The sequence below is a fragment of the Rhinolophus sinicus genome, chromosome 2 (assembly GCF_057876585.1).
Source record: "Rhinolophus sinicus isolate RSI-liver-muscle chromosome 2, RSI-T2T, whole genome shotgun sequence".
NCBI classification, from domain to species: domain Eukaryota; kingdom Metazoa; phylum Chordata; class Mammalia; order Chiroptera; family Rhinolophidae; genus Rhinolophus; species Rhinolophus sinicus.
In genome coordinates, this window is record NC_142502.1 from 172,587,113 (window position 1) to 172,607,016 (window position 19,904).

The following is a 19,904-nucleotide window of genomic DNA, read 5'->3' on the forward strand; positions in this document are numbered from 1 at the left end:
TTCCATTTGCATTTGTTTATGTAATTTCAGGAGGAATACTGAACACCTGAGTCCTGGATAAACTAATAAACTAATAATTTCAGAGGTTTTAAAAAAGAAAAGAGTAAACTCAGGGACAAAATTAAGGGATTGGAAGCTTTACATTGCTAACATGCAAAATCTTGTTCCTCTTCATATTTCCTTTAAGTTATAGTTTTCCGAAGCACAAAGTCATGTTTTGCCTCACTGGACCTTTTAATACCTTGTACTGTTTGGTATTTTTTTCATGTGTTTTGTGTCACTATGCGGACCATGCTATTTTATGTGTCATCTAATTCCAACAAGAATTGGAAGCACCTAAGATCTATTACACATCTTCGCATCCCTTTCGATGTTCAGCACAGTGCCTCATACATAAGAGGCATACAATATTTGTTGATTAAGAGAGACAATAATTAGTCATTCATTCAAAAAGCTTTAACAAAAATCTATTACATGCTTACTCTGTGGAAAGCACAATGGGACCTGCAAAACTCTATTAACACTGCGTGTGCACCCTCAAGAAACTAACGGTATAGTATGGAAGGTGAGCTGTGTACAGAAGGTGTATAAGGCAAAATATGTAACAAATGTCATAAGAAATATACAAAGAAATGAGAGGCAGGGAGTAGCTCTAGAGAAATCGAAGACATGGGAGATTCATACAGAACCTAGAGGTGGAGGATTCTAACATAAATAACTAGATTGTGGGAAAAGCTATATGAATCAGTAAAAGATTTTGTTGGGGACTCCAGTATATATATTTTTCATTAACTTTAATCTAAAAAAAAAAACTAATTTTAAGGATTTGTGATATGTCTTACCAGCCTTTGGATGGTAAGCAAAGGCTGCTTTAGAATGTTCCTATTTTAAACACAAACAAATCTTACTTTATTTACTATCTATAAAATTTATTTTAAGATACCAATTGGGTATTTATAGTCTTTCTGGTACATCATAGATTCTTTAATCTTTGCTATTTTTTAAATGCTTATACCATGAATGCAAAGGATTAAAAAACTCATTAAAATAGGCTCTATGGTTTAATCAAATCACAGCTTGTTCTGCAAGATTCTTGTAGTGAGCTCCAGACAAATGGCCTTTGGTCCTCAATTTGAATAAAAAGAAATATAATGGTAATCCAAAGAGAACACGGGGACCCTGATGGTTTCTTTAGGAATAAGATAGCAAGAGCTCCTTTAAGTGAATTATTTGAATGCTCACTTAAGTAGGTCAGTTGGACAGGAGGAAAAATACTTTTTCAAAGAGTTCATAGGGCCAAAATGATTCATCAAGTAAGTAGCCCTCAAGCCAACTTTCAGAAAATCAAGGCCAAATCAAGGCTTAGTTTAATATACAGATGTACTGGCAGCGGCTGGACTAACGAATTAATTTAAACAAGTTAAAGAAAACTTTTACTTACTTTGACTTGCTCTTGGCAACTTTTTTGTAGCAAGGAAATATGGGAAGAGAAAAGAAAAAATCAATTTAGTATCTTTCTTAATGAAAGTTCATATAAATGTCATTAATAACCAAAAAACATTTACATCATGAAGTATGCCATGGTTGTCACTCAAGTAACTATGCCCTAGCTATTACTCTGTTTCCCGGAAAATAAGACCTAGCCGGACAGTCAGCTCCAATGAATCTTTTGGAGCAAAAATTAATATAAGACTTGGTCTTATATTATATAAGACCGGGTATTGTATTACATAAGACCCGGTATTATATTATACTCGGTATTATCTTATGTTACATTAATTACATATACTATACTATACTATACTATTATATTATATTATATTAGACCTGGTCTTATATTATAGTAAAATAGGACCAGATCTTATATTAATTTTTGCTTCAAAAGACGCATTAGAGCTGATTGTGCGGCTAGGTCTCATTTTCGGGGAAACACATTGGAAATCTCCTTAGGATTTTATAGAAGGAAGATAAAAAGATCCAATCAGACCAACACAATTCTGGATGTAATGCTTTGCATAATCTCTTTTCAGTTGGACTGGTTACCTTTTAAATCTTTCTTGAGTAACAGCTGCTCCATTTGTTTCCCTTCTAAGGTGCAAATTACTCGCACTGGTGGTACAAGTCTCGTTTGACAAGTTAACCTATGCAAACCGCAACCATCACATCAGGTGGAGAAGGGAAACTAAATCTAACCGGGAAGTCAACTGGTGCAGGGAAGAGCACTGTCTTGGGCGTCAGAACACTCCTTTCACAGCCCAGCTGTGTGACCTAGGGCAAATCACTGCCCCTCTCGGAAGCCGTTTTCTTATCGTTAGAGTTGGAAACCAGTCGACTACAAGGTCTAAGGTTTTTCCTAGTTCGCACGCCCAGTGATTCTGACACGTCTCTACCAAGGGTGGGAAAAGCGCCCCACTCCTGCTGTCCAGACTCTACGGTCCCTGCGAACCACAATCGGATGCCCGCCCCCACAACTAGCCCAGCAGACCCCAAGATCCACTCGCCCCAAAGTGAGGCGCGGGGCATGCCGGACGCTGTAGTCCTGAAGCCAGGCAGGGCCGCAGCAGCAACTTCCCGGCCGACGCGCACACCCAACCCCGCATGGTCCTGGGACCTGCCTGTTACGAACTCCCGCCCTCGCCGCAGGCCCTGCCGCCGCCGCCGCCACCTCCATTCCCCACTTACAGGAGACCGCGGACAGCAACATTGCGACAGTACGCGCCACAATATCCGTAACGGGCCCAGAGTCCCTCAACAACAACTGCTTCCGGGGCACAGGCCAGTTCCGGAAGAGGACGTCCCGGAGTAGCCTGCAGCCACGCCCCCTCCGATGTAAACTTCGCTTCCCTCCCTCGCTTCTTACCTGTGTTCTTTACACACCAGGTGTGTTGTTTTCGTGGTTAGGGAATGTTTGAATCCCCTTCCCTTTTGGAGGGAGGCTTTGTTAACATTCAGGCTTCGCGCCCCAGGCCCTGATTCCTGCATCTGATTCAGAGTTAGGTGCTTTCCATAGTTTCACTAAATAATCGCAACCACCTACGTTAAAGGCACAGGAATTCTGTTCCTGAGCCATTCCAGGCTATCAGGCTCCTGCATATCTTGTTAAAATATTCGTTCTTTTGCCTCCGCCCACCCAACTCCACCCGGTTAAGATCGACTCTAAGTCCTTTCAGAGTTAGGAAGCCCACCTGAATATCCCTATTTCTTAATTAAATGTTGGGTTTCTCGGAGAGCAGAACCTTGTGCGTCCTGGTAACTGCTCTCTAAGAACCTAGCGTAGTGCCGGGCAATAGGGACGCATAACTGACATTGGGCGTTCTCACATAACTTGCTTAATGTCACAAAACTGGTGACAGAGTCAGAATTTGAACCCAGATCTTGTCTGACTGCAAAAACTCATGCCTTTCCCACTAGACTTTGGGACCAACCACTTTGCCATCTTCAATTCTTTCTGTTTCTGAAAGGAACCAGGGCTCCTTCAACACCACAGACTTCATCCGAAAACTCTTTCCCAGCTAATAATCAGGACTTGTAGAATTTTTTATTAATCTGTGATTTTATCAATATATTATGTCTTACAGACATGTAAAATAAGGTTCATTGTGATGAATTATCCTCACTGAAAATAACAGAAAATTTAGCTCTCCAGTGTAATTCAACTCAATTTTTAAAATTAGGACTGTCCTTGCCCTTAGTATCGCCATTGTTTTTTTTCTCCTGTAATAATTTTTGATCCTCACCTCCCCCTAACCTGACTCCAACAACCGAGCATTCTGTAGGTACCCAAATCCTTCCTTACCTTGGGCAGTTCACCTGCTTGGCAAACAAGAACTTCAGGTGTTCAGGAGGGTAAGGTTTCTAATCTAGGAAATTCTGTTAGAGGCCTTACAAGAAAAGAACACAGGACTGGAAGCCTAGGAACATGAATTCTAGTCTTTGTTCTCCTTGGAAAGTCATTTCAACTCTTTAGACCTCAGTTTCGTGTTCAATGTGGGCATTGATCAGTGGTTCTCATCCCTGAGGGTACATCAGTCACCTGAGGTCTTTTGAAAGACCCATATGTCAGGGTTGAGGCCAAGAGTCCATACAATATCCACCCTGCCCCTCAACCCCAATTGTCGAGTAAAAAGCATTTTAAACATATCAAAAAGCTGAAAGGATAGTACAGTAAACAAACCATATACCTAAGTCAACTAATTTAACATTCTGTATCTATGTATATTGATGTATATTGAATTTAAATACATATAAGTATATATAGTCAGTGTTTTTTGCTAAACTGTGTGAAAATAAATTGTAGACATCACAACATTTCACCCCTATTTAGTATGTATCTCTCAAAAATAAGATCATTATAACTACAATATGTGCTATTTTCACTCCTTTAAAAAACTAATAATATTTTCCTAATATCTAAACCATATTCAAATTATCTTTTATAGCTGGATTCTTCAAAAGCAATATCCAGTGAAGGTTCATATATTACATTTAGTTGTGATAAATCTTTAATTTCTTTCAAATCTAAAACAAAAACTCTCTTTTTTTTTAATGACACTGAATTTTTAAAGAAACTGAGTTAGTTTCTTGTGGCGTGTCCCATGTTTTGGATTTGTCTGATTGTTTTATTATGGTGTCATTTTATTTGTTCTTCTCTTCCCTGTATTTTCTGTAAATTGGAAGACAAATCTAAAGGCTTGAGTAGATTCCACTTAAAACATTTTTGACAAGAGGACGTCATAGGTGATACTCTCAACTTCATACTGCAACATATCAGGAGGTCCAGAATGTGAGGTTGTCCCACTGCTAGTGCTAAGTTGGATGATCTCTAGACCTCTCCACTGTAAAAGTAGATTTTGTTTTCCCTTTGCAGTTTTCTGTGGGGTGATACTTTGGCATATGGAAATATCCTGTTCCCCAACAACCTTTCCTCATAGCTTTAGCATTCATTGATGTTTTGTGGGGGGTTTTTTGACTCAGTAATTATATTTGGTTTGCACAATGGCTATTTTCTAACATAATCCTTCTTCACTTATTAGCTAGTTTTCTTCTGTAAAAAAGAGCTTTCTATCATTAACTGAGGCTGAATTATTATTCCTCTTAAAAAGGCAGGATAAATGTTACTTTTTTTTTCCTCTTTAATTACCCATATATAAGTAAGAAATTGGCATGAGCCATTTCCAATGGTGACAAAGGGGTTTTTCCCCTTTTTGTAATTTCATTTTTAGTATCACTGTAATGGATTTTTATTCATCGTTTTATAATCAACCATGGTCATTTTTTTTTTTCTGATGGTCAAATTTTCCCAAATCAGTGCTTTCTCCAAAGTACTCTGGTTCCTTTCTGTAAATGGTGATAGGTAGAAACAACAATCTGATGCACTGGACTAGATTTTAGTGGATTTCAAGCTTATTTTATACCATGGAACTGTCATTCAAATGAAATCTTTATCACAGATTTCAATAAAGCTTCATGTGTTGAGGGACGTTCTCAGAACCTTGGACTCCACAGGTCACAGAAGCTCTGCACTATACAATGGTCTTCCATCCCCACTGCTCTGGATTCTAGTTTGCGGTTTCGAACCCCACCCACAGGGCCCTGGAGCTTCCTGCCATACTTCCCACTATGTACTTCCTTCCCACACTGTTTGACCATGCAGAGGCCTGGTCCAGGCAGGAGACCACCCTGCAAGCACCTTATCAGCAACAGCAGGAATAGCCTGGAAGACCACTTGGGACCTGGACTGCCTCAGAGACAGCAAACAGCCTTTCAGAAATAATTCAGGACCAAGATCATAGTGTATCTGCCATGGACTGAATGCTGTGTCCCCCCAAAATTCATATGTTGAAATGTAATTCCCAAAGTGATGGTTTCGGAAGTGGGTCTGTAGGGGGGTGATTAGGTCAGGAGGGCAGAGCCCTCATGCATGGGATTGGTGCCCTTATAAAAATAAACCCCAAAGAGCTCCCTCACCCCTTCTACCATATGCAGATACTACAAGAAGTTGGCAGTCTGCCATCTGGAGGAAGGTCTTCACCAGAACCTTGGAACATGCTGGCACTCTGACTTCCAGCCTCTGGAGCTTTGAGAAATAAATTTCTGTTGTTTCTGAGCCGCCCCGTTTATGGTGTTCTGTTATAGCAGCCCAAACAGACTAAGACAGCATCTCTCCCTGAGTCTGTCATCAAACCTGTGCCCCCACTGCTCCTCCTCCCCACAGAACCACTCCGGTACGGCCCCAGCGATCTCCATGGTACCAAATCCCATGGTCAACTCTTGGGCCTCATTTTACCCAGCATCATCTACTGTCATTTTACACAGTTGCTCACTCTCTCCTCCTTGAAACTCTTTCTTCATGTGATGTCCAGGTGTCCACTATCTTTGTTTTCCTCGTACCTCACGAGCAATTCGTTCTCCATTTTCACCTCACAGACCTCTCAGTGGAGGTGTGTCCAGGGCTCAGGCCTTGGATCTCTTTTCTGTCCACACTCATTCTCTTGATGGTCACAACCTATGCTCCTGGTTTTAAAAAAATCTACAGACTGAAGACTTCCGAATTTATATCTCCAGTCCCAACCTTTCCTCTGAACGCCAGACTGGTGTATTTAACGGCCTACATGACATCACATGTTCAAAATTCCCAAACTTCCTCTGTATCCCCCACCCTCCCGGCTTCCCCTATGTCAGTATATGTCAATTCCATTTTTCCAGTTGCTCAAATAAAAAGCCTGGGAGCCAATTTGACACCTCTTTCTCTCACATCCTAAATCTAAGCCATCAGTAAATCCTGTCACTCAAATGTCACCTAATCAATGAGGCCATCGGTGGTCACTCTATGTAAAAAAGCAACACACACACACACACACACACACACACACACACACACCCTATTCTCTTTACCCTGCGTTATATTTTCTATAGGACTTACCACCATTTCATATTATTTGTGTACTTGCTGATTGCCTGATTGTCCACCAGAATGTAAACTTCTTAAGGTCAGGAACTTTGTCTTACTCACTGCTGTATCCTGACGCCTAGAACAATGCCTGCCACAGCTATTAATTATTGGTTCAATGGATGAATGAATGACTCTGAGATGAGAGGTCTCATTCAAATGGCAAGTTATTAATAAATATTTACATTTCAATGGCAAACAATGATAAGCATGCGTGTATTGTCCATAGTTTCAGGGTTCAGAAGAATTCATAAACTTGCTTTTGAAAAGAGTTAGTATACGGAACTGTTGCTTGAAATTCTTGGAGTAAAAAGGAAGCAGTGGCTTCCTACTCTCATTACTTCAACCTGCATCCACCTGATATTTACACCGAGCACATTGTTGGCAGTTGGTAAGTGTTAATTAAAACGTTTATTAATACAGATGTAATTCGTGATTTGGGTTTTATTTGCCTGAATTTCCATAATGAGCCCTCTACGCCTTATTGAAGTATAGAATAATTAGAGTGTCCTGGCAGCCCAAGTGGAAAGGGTGTGCTCCTTGGGGGAGGGGCACCCATCCTCTTTGTGGGAGGGGGGCTACTGAAGGAAGGAACAGTTACAGCTGGTTAACCTGGTGTGGGGACTAGAGCCCCAGAAAGTAGTTTACAGGCTCTCGGCCTCACGTGCAGGAGTGCTGGCTCGGGTAGTAGATGGCCGTCAGCTGTGGCTGATTGGCCGTCAGCTGTAGCCAGTTAGCCAATTAGCCGATAATATAACTGCTTCGGCTACGGAGGAGAGTGGAGGAGAGTGAAAGAGAAGTTGTCGGTGGGTTGCAGACAAAACGGACAGCAGGTCGCACGTCCAGTGAACCCAGCCTCCAGTGAGACCGTAGTGGTATGACTCCCCTACCTATGGCTCCGTGGGTGTTCCTTTTTGGCCTCACCACATCCTGCGTTCTTGTATGGGGAGCGGGACCAGAGACCCTGCAGGCCTCCCCGCACGACAAATGGCGCAGCGAGCAGGGTCTCCCGCATGACACCTGGATTCTCGGCCCAGGAAAGAAGATGGAGGAAGAGACAACATTTATTGAATGCCGACTCTTGCGGGCTTCAGACACAGTCCTGTGTTGGTCCACACTGTAGCCCCGGGCCTTAGCCCTGGAATTCCAGCCCAAGGATCTGGAGGCTGCCCCCATCCTCCTCTGCTGTCCAGCCCACTGTCATACCTATGTCCCACCCGACTGTTCTTGTCCACAGTCGTGATCCTGGCTCCGTGACCTGTCCCAGGAATACGGGCAGTGGGGAAACACAGAGTTTCCAGACTGTGCAGAAGGCTGGGCTCCCTGCAAAAAGCTGACACCTTCATAAGCTCAGGCACCTCCAGGGAGATAGGCCAGTTTCATAATTGAGTCCTCTGCCTCAACAGCTTAACATTACAGCAAAAACTTCCTGAGAGAGCAAGACTGAAAGCTAGCAAGACCAAAGGGCAACAACCAGGTTCAATCTGCAGGAGGTATCTTCAGGAAGGCATTCAATTGCCTTCCATAACCTGACCTCAGACTCTTAATTCAGCCCCATCTCCACTCCCCACCCACCCCACCCACATCTCCCCTCCACACACTCCTCTCCGAGCACCTACTATACTTCTTGCACTCCTGGGATCACCTCCCCGCCCCCTGGCATCTAAGTCCCTTGAGGGCCAGAGTTTCTGAATCTCTGTATATCATCCCCGCAGACAGGAGCTCCTAACACCAGGACGCGGTCCCACGCACTTTGACAAATACGAACTGAGCACCTTCTGTACTCTGGGAACCCTGCCTCCAGCCTTTCTGTGTCTCTTTAGTCCTACCTCCCCCCACCCCAAGTCACCATAGACAGGAAGAGTGGGAGGAACTGGGGAAAGAATAGAAATAAAGGCACAGAAGAGTCTTAAAAATGAACAGTGAGCATCCTCCTAGGGCTAGAGTGTGTGAAAAGTGAGGGAGATGAGCTAGAAGGGATGACTGGGGCGAGGTAGGAAAGGAACAAGGATGTTATAGCTGGGGGTTAGGCCTTGGTTCTGTGGGCAGTGGGGGAGTTAAGTGATGTGATCAGATCTCTAGTGGCAGCATCTGAAATCACACCATTTTCCTGGCTAATTGGAAGAGAGGCAGTGACTCTCCCATCCCACCAAACACAGCACTCCCAAGGTTCCCTTCATGTGGGAAGCAATAATAGGCACTTCCTCTGCTCTGCGTGCTAATGCCTATTTATTTAGTTAACACACGTATTTGGTGTTTCCTTAATAATTGGTAAGTTCCTCCCGCATATTCATTATCTTAGCCCAGTCACTGAGCCTTTTTTGAGGGGGAGAAAGAACAAGAAAGGTGTCATGGAAGCCTTTGAGAATCTGCTAAAAACTATGTCTTAGCTTCGCCAGGAAATACACATATGCCCATCCAGAAACAATTTCACCTGGACTTTCCAGTGTTCTCAACCTTGACTGCACATTGGAATCACCTGGGGAGCTTTATAAACCTCATGCCTGCCTCCCACCCCGAGTTTTTAATTGATCTGAGTGCAGTCTGGATGATGTTGTTTTGTTTGTTTGCTTGCTTGTTTGTCTTTAACTCCCTAGGAGATGCTAGTGTACTCTCAAGATTGAAAAGTATTGGGCTAGACGCTTGTGGACTCCAAGTTAAGGCCCCTAACTTAAACCATGAATTACAGGGATGTCCATTTAACTTGGCACAGTAAGCAGCATCTACCTGGGTAGAGACAGGAGAGGAGAAAGTGGCCAATCTGAAAGAATGAGGAAGTCTCGAAGCCGTAAGGAAAGAGAGGAGGTGCTCGCATACATTCCAGAAGACTGCAGAACACTTAGGGAATGAAGCTGCAACAGAAGACAAAGAGCAGGACGTTTAATTGCCTTCCTTGAAAGATGGATGGGAGTCCAGCAGACAACACCCTTCCCGCCCACATAGCTCACCTGCCCCAAGAAGAGCAGCAAACACTATCAAAAGGCTGACAGAATCAGGCTTTGGGGGAGATCGACCAATCAAACGTGTGGTTTGGCTGGTGTGTGATGTGGGTGGGGAGAGGATGGCATCTGAGGGTGCTGAAGAAAAGCAGCTGTGAGGGTGTGGAAGTTTGCAGGTAATGGGTTGAAACGCTCAGATAGGGGAGGGGAAGGTTTGGGTCATGGGCAAGGAGAGGCATTCCTGAGGTGGGTGGGAAGCTGGGCTGATGGCAGCAGCAGGAGAGGCAGCTGTAGTGGAAAAACTATGAGTGCACTGGAGGCCCGACCCCACCGTTTACTAACCAGGTGACCCTGGACGAGAACCTGGCCTCAGCTTACCTGGGACCTGTGTGATAATAACTTGGGAGGAGCACACAATCTCAGATAATTATCATCAGATCATCTCTAAGGCTTTTTCCATCGAGCAGTCCCGTGAACCTAGGAAAGTGCCCTTCGAGAATGCTCTTTGAGGTTTTCAGATCTGGTATCCATCAGAATCACCTGGGGTGCTCTCCACCAGCTAATGTGACGCGGTGGGTGAGGGAGGGGGGTCCTCGGGTGCTTTATAATTCTCACCTGCTGCTCCTGATGTTTCCTGTGCTTTGGGAATCACTGTTTCCCAACTCCTGGGGATCTTGTCAAAGGGAAGGATCTGAGCAGACAGCTCTGGGGTGAGGCCTAGGATTCTGCTTTCCTAACCAACTTGAAGATGGTGAGGATGTCGCTGGCGGTCCATCCTTGCCACCCCAGTGGCAGCAAACTTAGCCTCAGCAGCAGGAGCAGTTATCATCTGGTAGCTTGTTGAGAACCCAGAATCGTAGGCCCCACCCCAGATCCACTGAATCAGAATTGCAGCTTAGCGAGATTCCCAGGTGATTTGTATGCACATTAAGGGTTGAGAAACACTGTCCTAGAAGAAAACCAGGGAAAACCCTGGACATTACTGATCAGGGAACCAAAGTTGATACTTGCGAATGGGAGGATAAGACTCAGTTCCTTAAAATGAAGAAGTTAGAGAAGGGTAGGGATTGCCATCTGTTCTAGTTACTGTCATATTTGGGGGCCTGGCACATAGTAAATATTTGTCAAGTGAATGGACAAGGTAAGAGTCCAGTTCCTGGAGCCAGGCCATGAGGCCAGAGTAGGGCCAGTAACCACCATTGCTTGATGCTAAGTACTAGGACCAAGGTCTTTCTAGCCCTCTGCCCAGGACGGGGTTTGTCCTGAGGCTGGTACAGAGCAGGACGCATGACCCCGGGAGGCAGGAGCATGTTAAGTTGTCTCATCTGTGACGATTAAAAGGCTACATGGAAATGCAGCCAAGAAAATACAGTGGCCTTCTCAGGTAGGTCTGCTGTAAGAACCAGGAAACAAACCAGTCAGTAGGGAGGTAGGTGGCCAGAGAAGACCCAGGTCCAGAAATGTCTTGTCTGTAGGAGTGATCCCATGAAGCCGCCTCAGACATGTTTTTAATGGGTAGAACTGAATACACTCAGCACCCATTCTAGTACTCCCCTCTTTCCTCCTGAGGCAACCAGTATGACACTTGTGGATTAAGTCCAAATCCCATGTGAAATAAGCCAGTTGGGGAACGAGCAGCGTTTGTTATGAACTAGCCTTAGAGGAATGGATCACTAACTCATAACTGAAGTGATGACTGTTCCTAGTCTTCAGGGGTGCCAGTTTATTTTTCCTGTGTGTAGCATTATCCAGACTTTCTGGAGAACCCTGACAGTAGAAGTTAGGATTTCAGCCAAAATAAATCCATTCTCATCCTGCACTAGGAAAAATTCAGGCTGGAGATTTCTGACCGATTCTTCAAAATGCTAGGCCCTTTTCCCCAATGACTATTTTAAATACACTGCAAACATGACAGAATGCCTTCTAAAGCAATGTCATTTTTCTTATCAGGCAATTTCATTTACAAGTAAACTGAACAAATAGTAACTCACATTCCCAAGGGCCCATCTACCTCCACCTTGGGCTGGGTCCCACGTTTAAGGTCACATGAAATGACCGTGTTAAGGGTCATACCAGTCACGGCAACGTACCCATGAAGAACTATTTTCAAAGGAATGATAATTTTCCATTCCAGCTTCCTCCTCCCTAACTTGACCCTCAACCTGATTTCTAACTGCCCCAGGGAGCCTGGTCCCACCGAGGGGCCATCCCATGTCTCTGCAGTTTCTCCAGAGGCTCAGAAAGATGGTTCCTGCCCAGCAAGCCGACCTACAAGTTGCCATGTGCCTCATGAGGAGAGAAGAAATCAGACATTGTACTCATTGGCGACCAGACAAGTGATTTAAACTCCTCTACTCAACTGCCCTGCTATAAACTGGTGTGAATGTACCTTTCTTGGCTCGTGAAAAGGACTGACTAACTTTCTCGGTTGCTTTGGAAGAGCTTTCGATGGCAAGTCACCATAGTCATGCAGATTCTGTCTTTGAAAGCCATTTTTCAATGGGTCTATGTTTCTGTTTGTTGACCCAGAAAGACAGCAAGTTGTCAGTTCACAAGGATGACCTAACTTGAGCTTCTGTGGTTTGGGATCCTGCCTGCCTGCCTGCGTTTCACCCTGTTTTGCCTCCAAGGCAAGAGCCTAAGTATCACAGCCAGGAGATTCTGGTTAGTTTCCTGGCCTCTGACAAAGGTGGGGACACACCTGCACCCCTGAGGGAGGGATAGCCTGTGGAGGGTCCGTGGGGCGAGGGCTGAGTCATTCATCCAGGAGGCATATCAAACAGCATTAGAACATCAGCTTGGCACTTTGAGAGCAAGAACCCACACAACAATTCTTCTGTATGTTAACAATCTAGTCCATTTTCTAACTAAACCAAAGAGAGAAACTGAAGCTTGGTGTCACCTTACTCTAGCACGGGGGTTTCCTCTTCATGTGAAATCACCCCAAAAGAAACTTCATTTCACCCACAAATCCAAGGGAGGGAAAGGGCTGATAATACTTCATCCCACAGGCCCCTCTTTACGACTCCTTACATCGCACAGTCCTGTTCTAAGGCCATACAAATTCAGAAAACCCCACTGTACGTCATCATCTTATTAGATTTTTTTTTTTACTCAAATGACTTTCTTCTCTCAGAAAATTATTTGAAATGTAACTTGAATAAGACTGAGCCTTTCTTCTCCCTTATGAAGGTCCATCTTCATGTGGTGTTCAAGTCAAAAGAAATGTAAGTGGAGCTTCAAATGCCTTAAAAATAATGTAAATCTTTACTAAGTTTCTTAAAGTGGACGTTTTTCTCACCCAAAGCCCCACTTAACAACTGTACCTAGGTCCATTCTCTCTCTAGACTGTAGCTTTGTGCTTTTTCTCATGTAAATTAATTTAGCCTGTTTGATTTCTATCATCCATCCTAGCCTTCACCTTAATCAAGCCACAAGAATTGGGGGGTGGGGGGGTAGCATCCCAGAATTCTCCCATACAAGGCTGGAAGAGAAGAAAGGCTGTAACTACTTGTGCCTCAGGGTTATGGTTCCAGAAGTGAGAACAGGGGAAGGCAAACAAAAGGATGCCCATAGTGCTGTTAGTCCCTGAGGGACCCTCTCCATCCTCAAGGTGGCAGCCTCCAGAACAGGGCTGAGTTCCAACATGGCTGCCCTGGCGCTCACCAGCAGGTGGAAGGCAGGCAGAGAGATCCTCAGGACACTCCACAGGGTCCTGGGACAACTTTACCCAAACAAGGATAATCACAACCATCTGTATGTTTGTCTCTCTGTGAAGCAAGAGCTTTTAAAAAATTCAGATGGTTTTGATGTAATATGTTGAGCAGCCAAAAGAGAAAATCAGGGTCCACATGAAGTTTGATTTCCATTCCAGTGAGCCATTTCAAATGAAGGAGGCAAAGCCTTTCAAAAGATGTCTTCTATGATTTGGAATAATTGGGTCCAGTTTAATTTGGCGCACAATGAAGTTAAAGAGATTACTTCAAGTGTGTTTTGCAGTTCCCAGAGTCACCAATTAGTTCCATGACACACAGGTTAATGAGATAAAACATCTATAAATCAAGTTGATGGCTGATGCAAGAAGAAAGCCCCCAACTCCTGCGCTACCATGATAACACTATAATGTCCCTCTTTCAGGCTGTCCATTTGATTAAATTTGATTATGTATAAACATATACAAACAAATGTATAATTATAAAATTCATACTTAAATGATAAACTACCTTGCCCAAAGCTCCTTTCTAAATTTAGTTATTCAATACCAGTAAGAAAATAAGTTCATTTTGAACTAATAACAGCATTAATCATATCAGAAATAACTGATTTGATGAAAGGTTCAGGAGCAACCCTTCTCAAAGAGCAAAAGTCTATGTGTTATACTCCAAAAAATATGTTCCTAAAATTTGGACAAACTCCAGAAAATAAAATTATGGATTTTATTGACCGAAGTTATAGGGGAATTTGGGATTTAGAGAACATTCTAGTGAATCCTTTTATAATTTGAAGGATTCTATCCCGTGTAACGTCTCTGTTTGTTTATGTGGGTTTTCCAGATGGTTACAAGCATAGGTTCTGGAGTCGAGGAACCAGGTTAACTCGTTGACTCTACCACTTACTAGCTCTATGTCCTTGGGCAAGTTACTAAAACTGCTGTGCCTCAGTTTCTACCTCTGTCAAATAAGGATAATAAGAGACAACCTCATAGGGTTCTCATGAGGATGAAATGTGATAATTCATGTAAATCACTTAGGACAGGGCCTGGCACATAGTAAGTGCAAAGTAAGTAATGATGATGACCAATGACATAGGGCCTAACTATATTGAGACTTTCTTCTTGAGCCGTTTGCAGCGAGTGTGTAGCCTTGAAGCATGGATTTTGTAACACAAAGTTCTTTGCAATTTATGATAGAACTATAGTTGCTCATTATCAAGCTAGTTTGAGTACAATATTCAGCAGCTTTCCTTTTGTCAAAGACTTGAGGCACCTTCTCTTCCCCCCCCTTTTTTTTTTAACTTAAAAGATTAAAAGAGTTATTGTGTTCTAGGCATCCAGATCCCTGGGAGATGGGAAAGGTAGTCCAAAGTCTCATTTGTATTTAATAGGTGGGACCTTGAGTAGAAATGGCACTCCCTAGAGTATATTTTGAGGCTTTGGCTATACAGAGGAAATTTCCAGATCTTGTGAGCTCTCTGATCCTTCGGACTGGATCCACTTCCTCCTGGAAGAGCTCATGGGAGGCATGGTCTGGTAAGAGCAGGTTCTCAGAACAATCATCCCACTTCTGGGTGCCCCTACTGTGTGTGTGTGTGGTGTGTGTGTGGTGTGTGTGGTGTGTGTGTGTGTGTGTGTGGTGTGTGTGTGGTATGTGTGTGGTGTGTGGTGTGTGTGTGGTGTGTGTGGTGTGTGTGGTGTGTGTGTGGTGTGTGTGTGTGGTGTGTCTGGTGTGTCTGGTGTGTGTATGTGTGGTGTGTGTGTGGTGTGTATGGTGTGGTGTGTGTGTGTGTGGTATGTATGTTTGTGTGTGTGTGGTGTGTGGGGGGGTGTGGTGTGTGGTGTGTGTGTGTGTGTGTGGTGGGGGGGTGTGGTGTGTGTGTGTGTGGTGTGTGTGTGGTGTGTGTGTGTGGTGTGTGTGGTATGTGTGGTGGGGGGGTGTGGTGTGTGGTGTGTGGTGTGTGTGTGTGTGGTGTGTGTGTAGTGTGCGTGTGTGTGTGGTGTGTGGGTGTGTTTGTGTGTATGTGTGCACATGCACAGTGCATTCCTAGCAGGCCAGGATGTTCTCTGCCCCTACCATTCAAGAGCATCTAAGCATTGGATGTGGGTAAATCCTAACACAAAGTATCAATTACTGCCTCTGATGACAAGAGAATGAACCCCATTTCAGTAACAATGGGGAAGAGTCAAGGAGAGAAGACAAAGCTGAAACTCTGCAAAGAGCAGGGACTTGCAGCTGCAGCCCAGGTTGGCCCAGCCCAGCTGACCTTTGCTCAGTCTTCGAAGAACAACACAGGCTCGCATCTGCCTATTGCATCAGCAGCTATGCATCTGCCCTTCCCTGCCCCACCCTGGAAAGTGGTAAAGAGCATCTGCCTTATTGCATCAGCAGCTATGCATCTGCCCTTCCCTGCCCCACCCTGGAAAGTGGTAAAGAGAGTTAAGTAACAGCCTGTGAGGCAACCACTCAGCCAGGGGGATGTGTGGGGGAGGTTGTCTCACTCCTTCCAATCAAGACCCACCCAACAGGCACACCTCAAATCCAAGTCCATGAAGAGCAAGTACTCATCTGGCCCAAAGTGCTACCCACTGTCATGACACTGCATGGACTCCCTTCTCCCTCTACCTGGGCATGTGTGGGGTGATGGTCAGGACCTCTGAGACTTTCATTTTGCCCAAGGTGGGCTCCAGAATCTCAGAATGGTAGGGCTGGAAGACCTCAGAGAGTATCTGAAGCAACATTCCCGTTTTACAGATAATAAAATTGAGGCCCAGAGAAGCAAAATGACTTGCCAAAGGGCCCGCAGCTAGATTGCATCAGCTCGTTCAGACTACAGCCCACATGTCCTCTCTACTGCACAACCTCCGGAGCAGCTAAAGGACCAAAGTGTTCAGACTTGGCCAATCTTTGGATGGAAGACGGCACCAGATATTAGCGCTCAGTGGTCTGTGAAGTCATATAAGCTGGAGAGTAGGATGCTTAGGAAATTCTGAGGAGTGAGGTTGAAATCCATTCTGAACATATACAGAAGAATTCTTTAATCCAAGTCTTGTAGGAAAGTGGGCCAGTCTCAGGCTGAGCTGGGACAGGAGCAGACTGTGGGGGAGAGGGACGCATTCTGGAGCAGTCCCCAGAGAACTCATCTCCTCCTGGGTCTTCCCCAGGCCTTCAAGCCCCCTGGATCCCGGGAAGTCCCAGGTTCACTGAGGCAGGTCAGCAGGCTCCAGGTTGACCTCAACTACAAGGCCCATTGTGGGGGGCTCAGAAAGAGAGTGACAATCAAAAGAGAGCGTTAACATGGGGGTCCAGAGTACCTACTGAAATCAGTAATTACTGATACTATATTGTTGATTTAAAGGGTATATTAAAAACTATAACTGCATACAAACTCACATACATATATTTTTAAACCACTTTATTGAGGTATGATTGACATACAAAAAGCTAGAGATATTTAATATATACAATTTGTGAGTTTGCCACATACATTTTCTTTATGAATGTGTAGTTCCACTGAAGCTCATTCTAGGAGATAACCAGCTTCCCTGGTCACTGGCAGCTGAGTAAGTGCAGCCTCAGGGAACTTCAGCTGATGAAGAGTTGACATTGGCTCCTGCTCTCCCGAGGACCTCGTTTAATAACCACCTACTTTGGCGTTTAACCCAAGGGCTGCCGGTGACACCCGATGTCCTGCACTTTCAGGCTTTTCCTGGACTCCAGAAACCTTGTGCGGAACGTCTCCCTCTGAGCTCGATACTGATTTGACAGACGCTTGAGCTTTTAGCTGCACGTGGTTTTGCTGAAGGCAACATCTTCTTTGACCAACTTCTAAAACTGTCCACGTTCTCACAGCCCCTCCAGACTTGAGAGGTCAGCCATGTTCTCTTGCTGAAACCCAGGTCTTCTGTCCACCTTTCTGATTCGGGGCTCCACTTTTACAGTGCAACTTGCCTCAAACGTTCATAATCATCTCAAAGGGACAAGAAATGTTCTTCCTTCTTTTCAGTCTGGTACACACAGGAGGTTTTCTAGCTGCCAGTTAAATGCTGGGCCCGACCAGGTACCCTATGGGCACAGCCCCACCCACTATTGGGTGGGCTCCTGGGAGAGCCCACAGGTCCACATGAAACCAGTAGGACAGGACTTCAGTGTGTCCGTGGTTTTTTTTCCCCCATGAGAGCACCAAGCCCCTGCCACTCTCTCAGATGAAAGATTGGTAAGCAAGAGCCTGTGAATTGGGCAATCCCACGGAGAGGAGCAGGAAAAGCCCTTGAGCTCACAAGGGAGAAGGTCCTGTGAGCAAGAGGGTCTGGCATAGTCACAGGGGAAGCAGGTGACAGGAGAGGATCAGGAAAAGGCCCGGGTGAAGAGCCTCAGGCAGTGGAGGGAGGTCCAAATAAATATCATCAGATGATTTCTTTCTTTTTTTTTTCTTTCTTTCTTTTTTTTTTTTTTTGCCTAATAAAGTTTCATGCATCAACTCAAATGTTTGCTTGACTTTCTGCCCCTGAGGAAGAAGATAGAAGATAGCTGGTCCAAGGATTTAGAATTTGGGGGCTATCAATTTCCAAGAATGGCAAAAATCCATTAAAAATGAGCCCTCATACTCTGTTGCCATTCCATTCCTAGCATAGACAACATACTATTCCAAAGAAGGCAGGCTGAATAACAGAACGTAAAGGGAAATTAGAGATGAGCTCATTTAGTCAACATCTTCATTTTACAGATGAGAAAACTGAGGTCCAGAGAGGAGCTCAGAATCCCTCAGCCAATGATTGCAGAACAGAACTAGAACTAGAACTCTGGCTCCTAACTGTGTTTTCTTCCCTTCTGCCCTCCCTGCTGGATTCCCATCCCAGCTGCCATGACTGCCTATGGGTGAAAGTTTGCCTTGGAGCGCCCTCCTCTGGCTCTGGGCAGCCACTGGAGCAGCTATGGCGCAGGCCAGGGCTCTCCTCTCCAACAGAATCACCTGCAGGGCTGGTGAACACACAGGTTGCTGGGCCCCCCCTAGGAGTTTCGGATTCAGTAGACCTGAGGTGGGGTGGGGCCCAACGTGTGCGTTTCTAACAAGCTCCGAGGTGATGCTGATCGGCTCATTTGAAGACCACTTACTGAGAATCTCTGGTGTCCGCAGAGATCTTGTGGATCTTGCAGCCAGAATACCTGGGTTCAAGTCCCAGCTTTGTCATGCATGTACTCTAACCATGCATGTAAACTGTAAACTTTAATCTCTTGTTATCTTAATTTCTTTATCTTATGGTGGTAACTATAAGAACCACCCATAGGGTTTGTCGTGCTGAGCAGCCTGCGGGGTCTCAGCTCCTGCTCCCCACACAAGAACACAGGATATGGCGAGGCCAAAAAGGAACACCCACGGAGCCATAGATGGGGGAGTCATACTACTATATTCTCGCTGGCAGCACTATACTCTCACTGCAGGCTGGATCCACACTGTCCGCAACCCGCCATCCTAACGGCAATCCGCCCTTGCCAGCTCAGCCACCATCTTCTTGCTAGCCCCCATTTTCTGCTAGCGTAGCCACAGCAATTATATTAGTGGCCAACGGCTCACTTGTGACAGCTGACAGCCAACTAGCCACAGAGGATGGCCATCCAATCACAGTTGATGGCCATTTACTACCTGAGCCAGCACCTTTCTATGTGAGGCCGAGAGCCTGGAAACTGCACTCCTGGCTCTGTCCCCACAGGGTTAATGTGTAAAATAAATAAATCAGATGTAAAGTTCCCTGAGGAGTGCCCTACTAATGATGTGAAATACACAAACTCACAAATATATGACCCTTGAGTGGAGAGGTGGCACTGTGGGCCAGGGAATGTCCATGGTGACAGAAGCATTCCCTTATTGCTATTCAAAATCCCACAAATCCAGCAGATATGGTGTGCATTCTTACACAATCATTTCCTGAGGAATTATCAGGGCCTGGCCTGGTTTCCAAAGGTGAATGACACAGCAACTGGCAGATGCTAAACACGCAAATCCTAATAATTATCCTTCTGGGTGATGCGCCATGGAAGGAACCCTGTGCTTTGGAGCACGGGGCCACCGACCCTGTCTGGGGAGGCAAGAAAGGCTTTGAAGTGGTGTCGGACTTTAGAGTAGGGTCTTGAAGGACGAGGAGGGGTGCTTTAAGAAGAGAAGTGGTGGGGGCACTCCAGGCAGAGGAAAGTAGGCATATGCAAAGAAGGTATGAAGATGCGTAACACGTTATGGGGATTGTAGTGGTTCTGCGGAACTAGAGCTTGTGCGTGTGGGGAGAGGGAGCAGAAGGGGGTTGGCAG

The 19,904-nt window shown here is 45.0% G+C and overlaps 1 protein-coding gene across 2 annotated transcripts in view; it reads right to left on the minus strand.

Moving 5' to 3' along the window:
- The window catches only part of MRPL33 (mitochondrial ribosomal protein L33), a 32,426-nt gene extending 29,624 nt beyond the window's left edge, over positions 1-2,802 (minus strand). For both annotated transcript variants that reach the window (XM_088796239.1, XM_019735343.3), the window contains exons 1-2: positions 2,683-2,802; positions 1,442-1,460 (exon numbers count right to left, since the gene is read on the minus strand). In XM_088796239.1, the coding sequence (XP_088652365.1) occupies positions 1,442-1,460; positions 2,683-2,704 (41 nt within the window). In that variant the 5' untranslated portion in view covers positions 2,705-2,802. The remainder of the gene's footprint in view (positions 1-1,441; positions 1,461-2,682) is intronic.
- Positions 2,803-19,904: the final 17,102 nt, after the last annotated feature.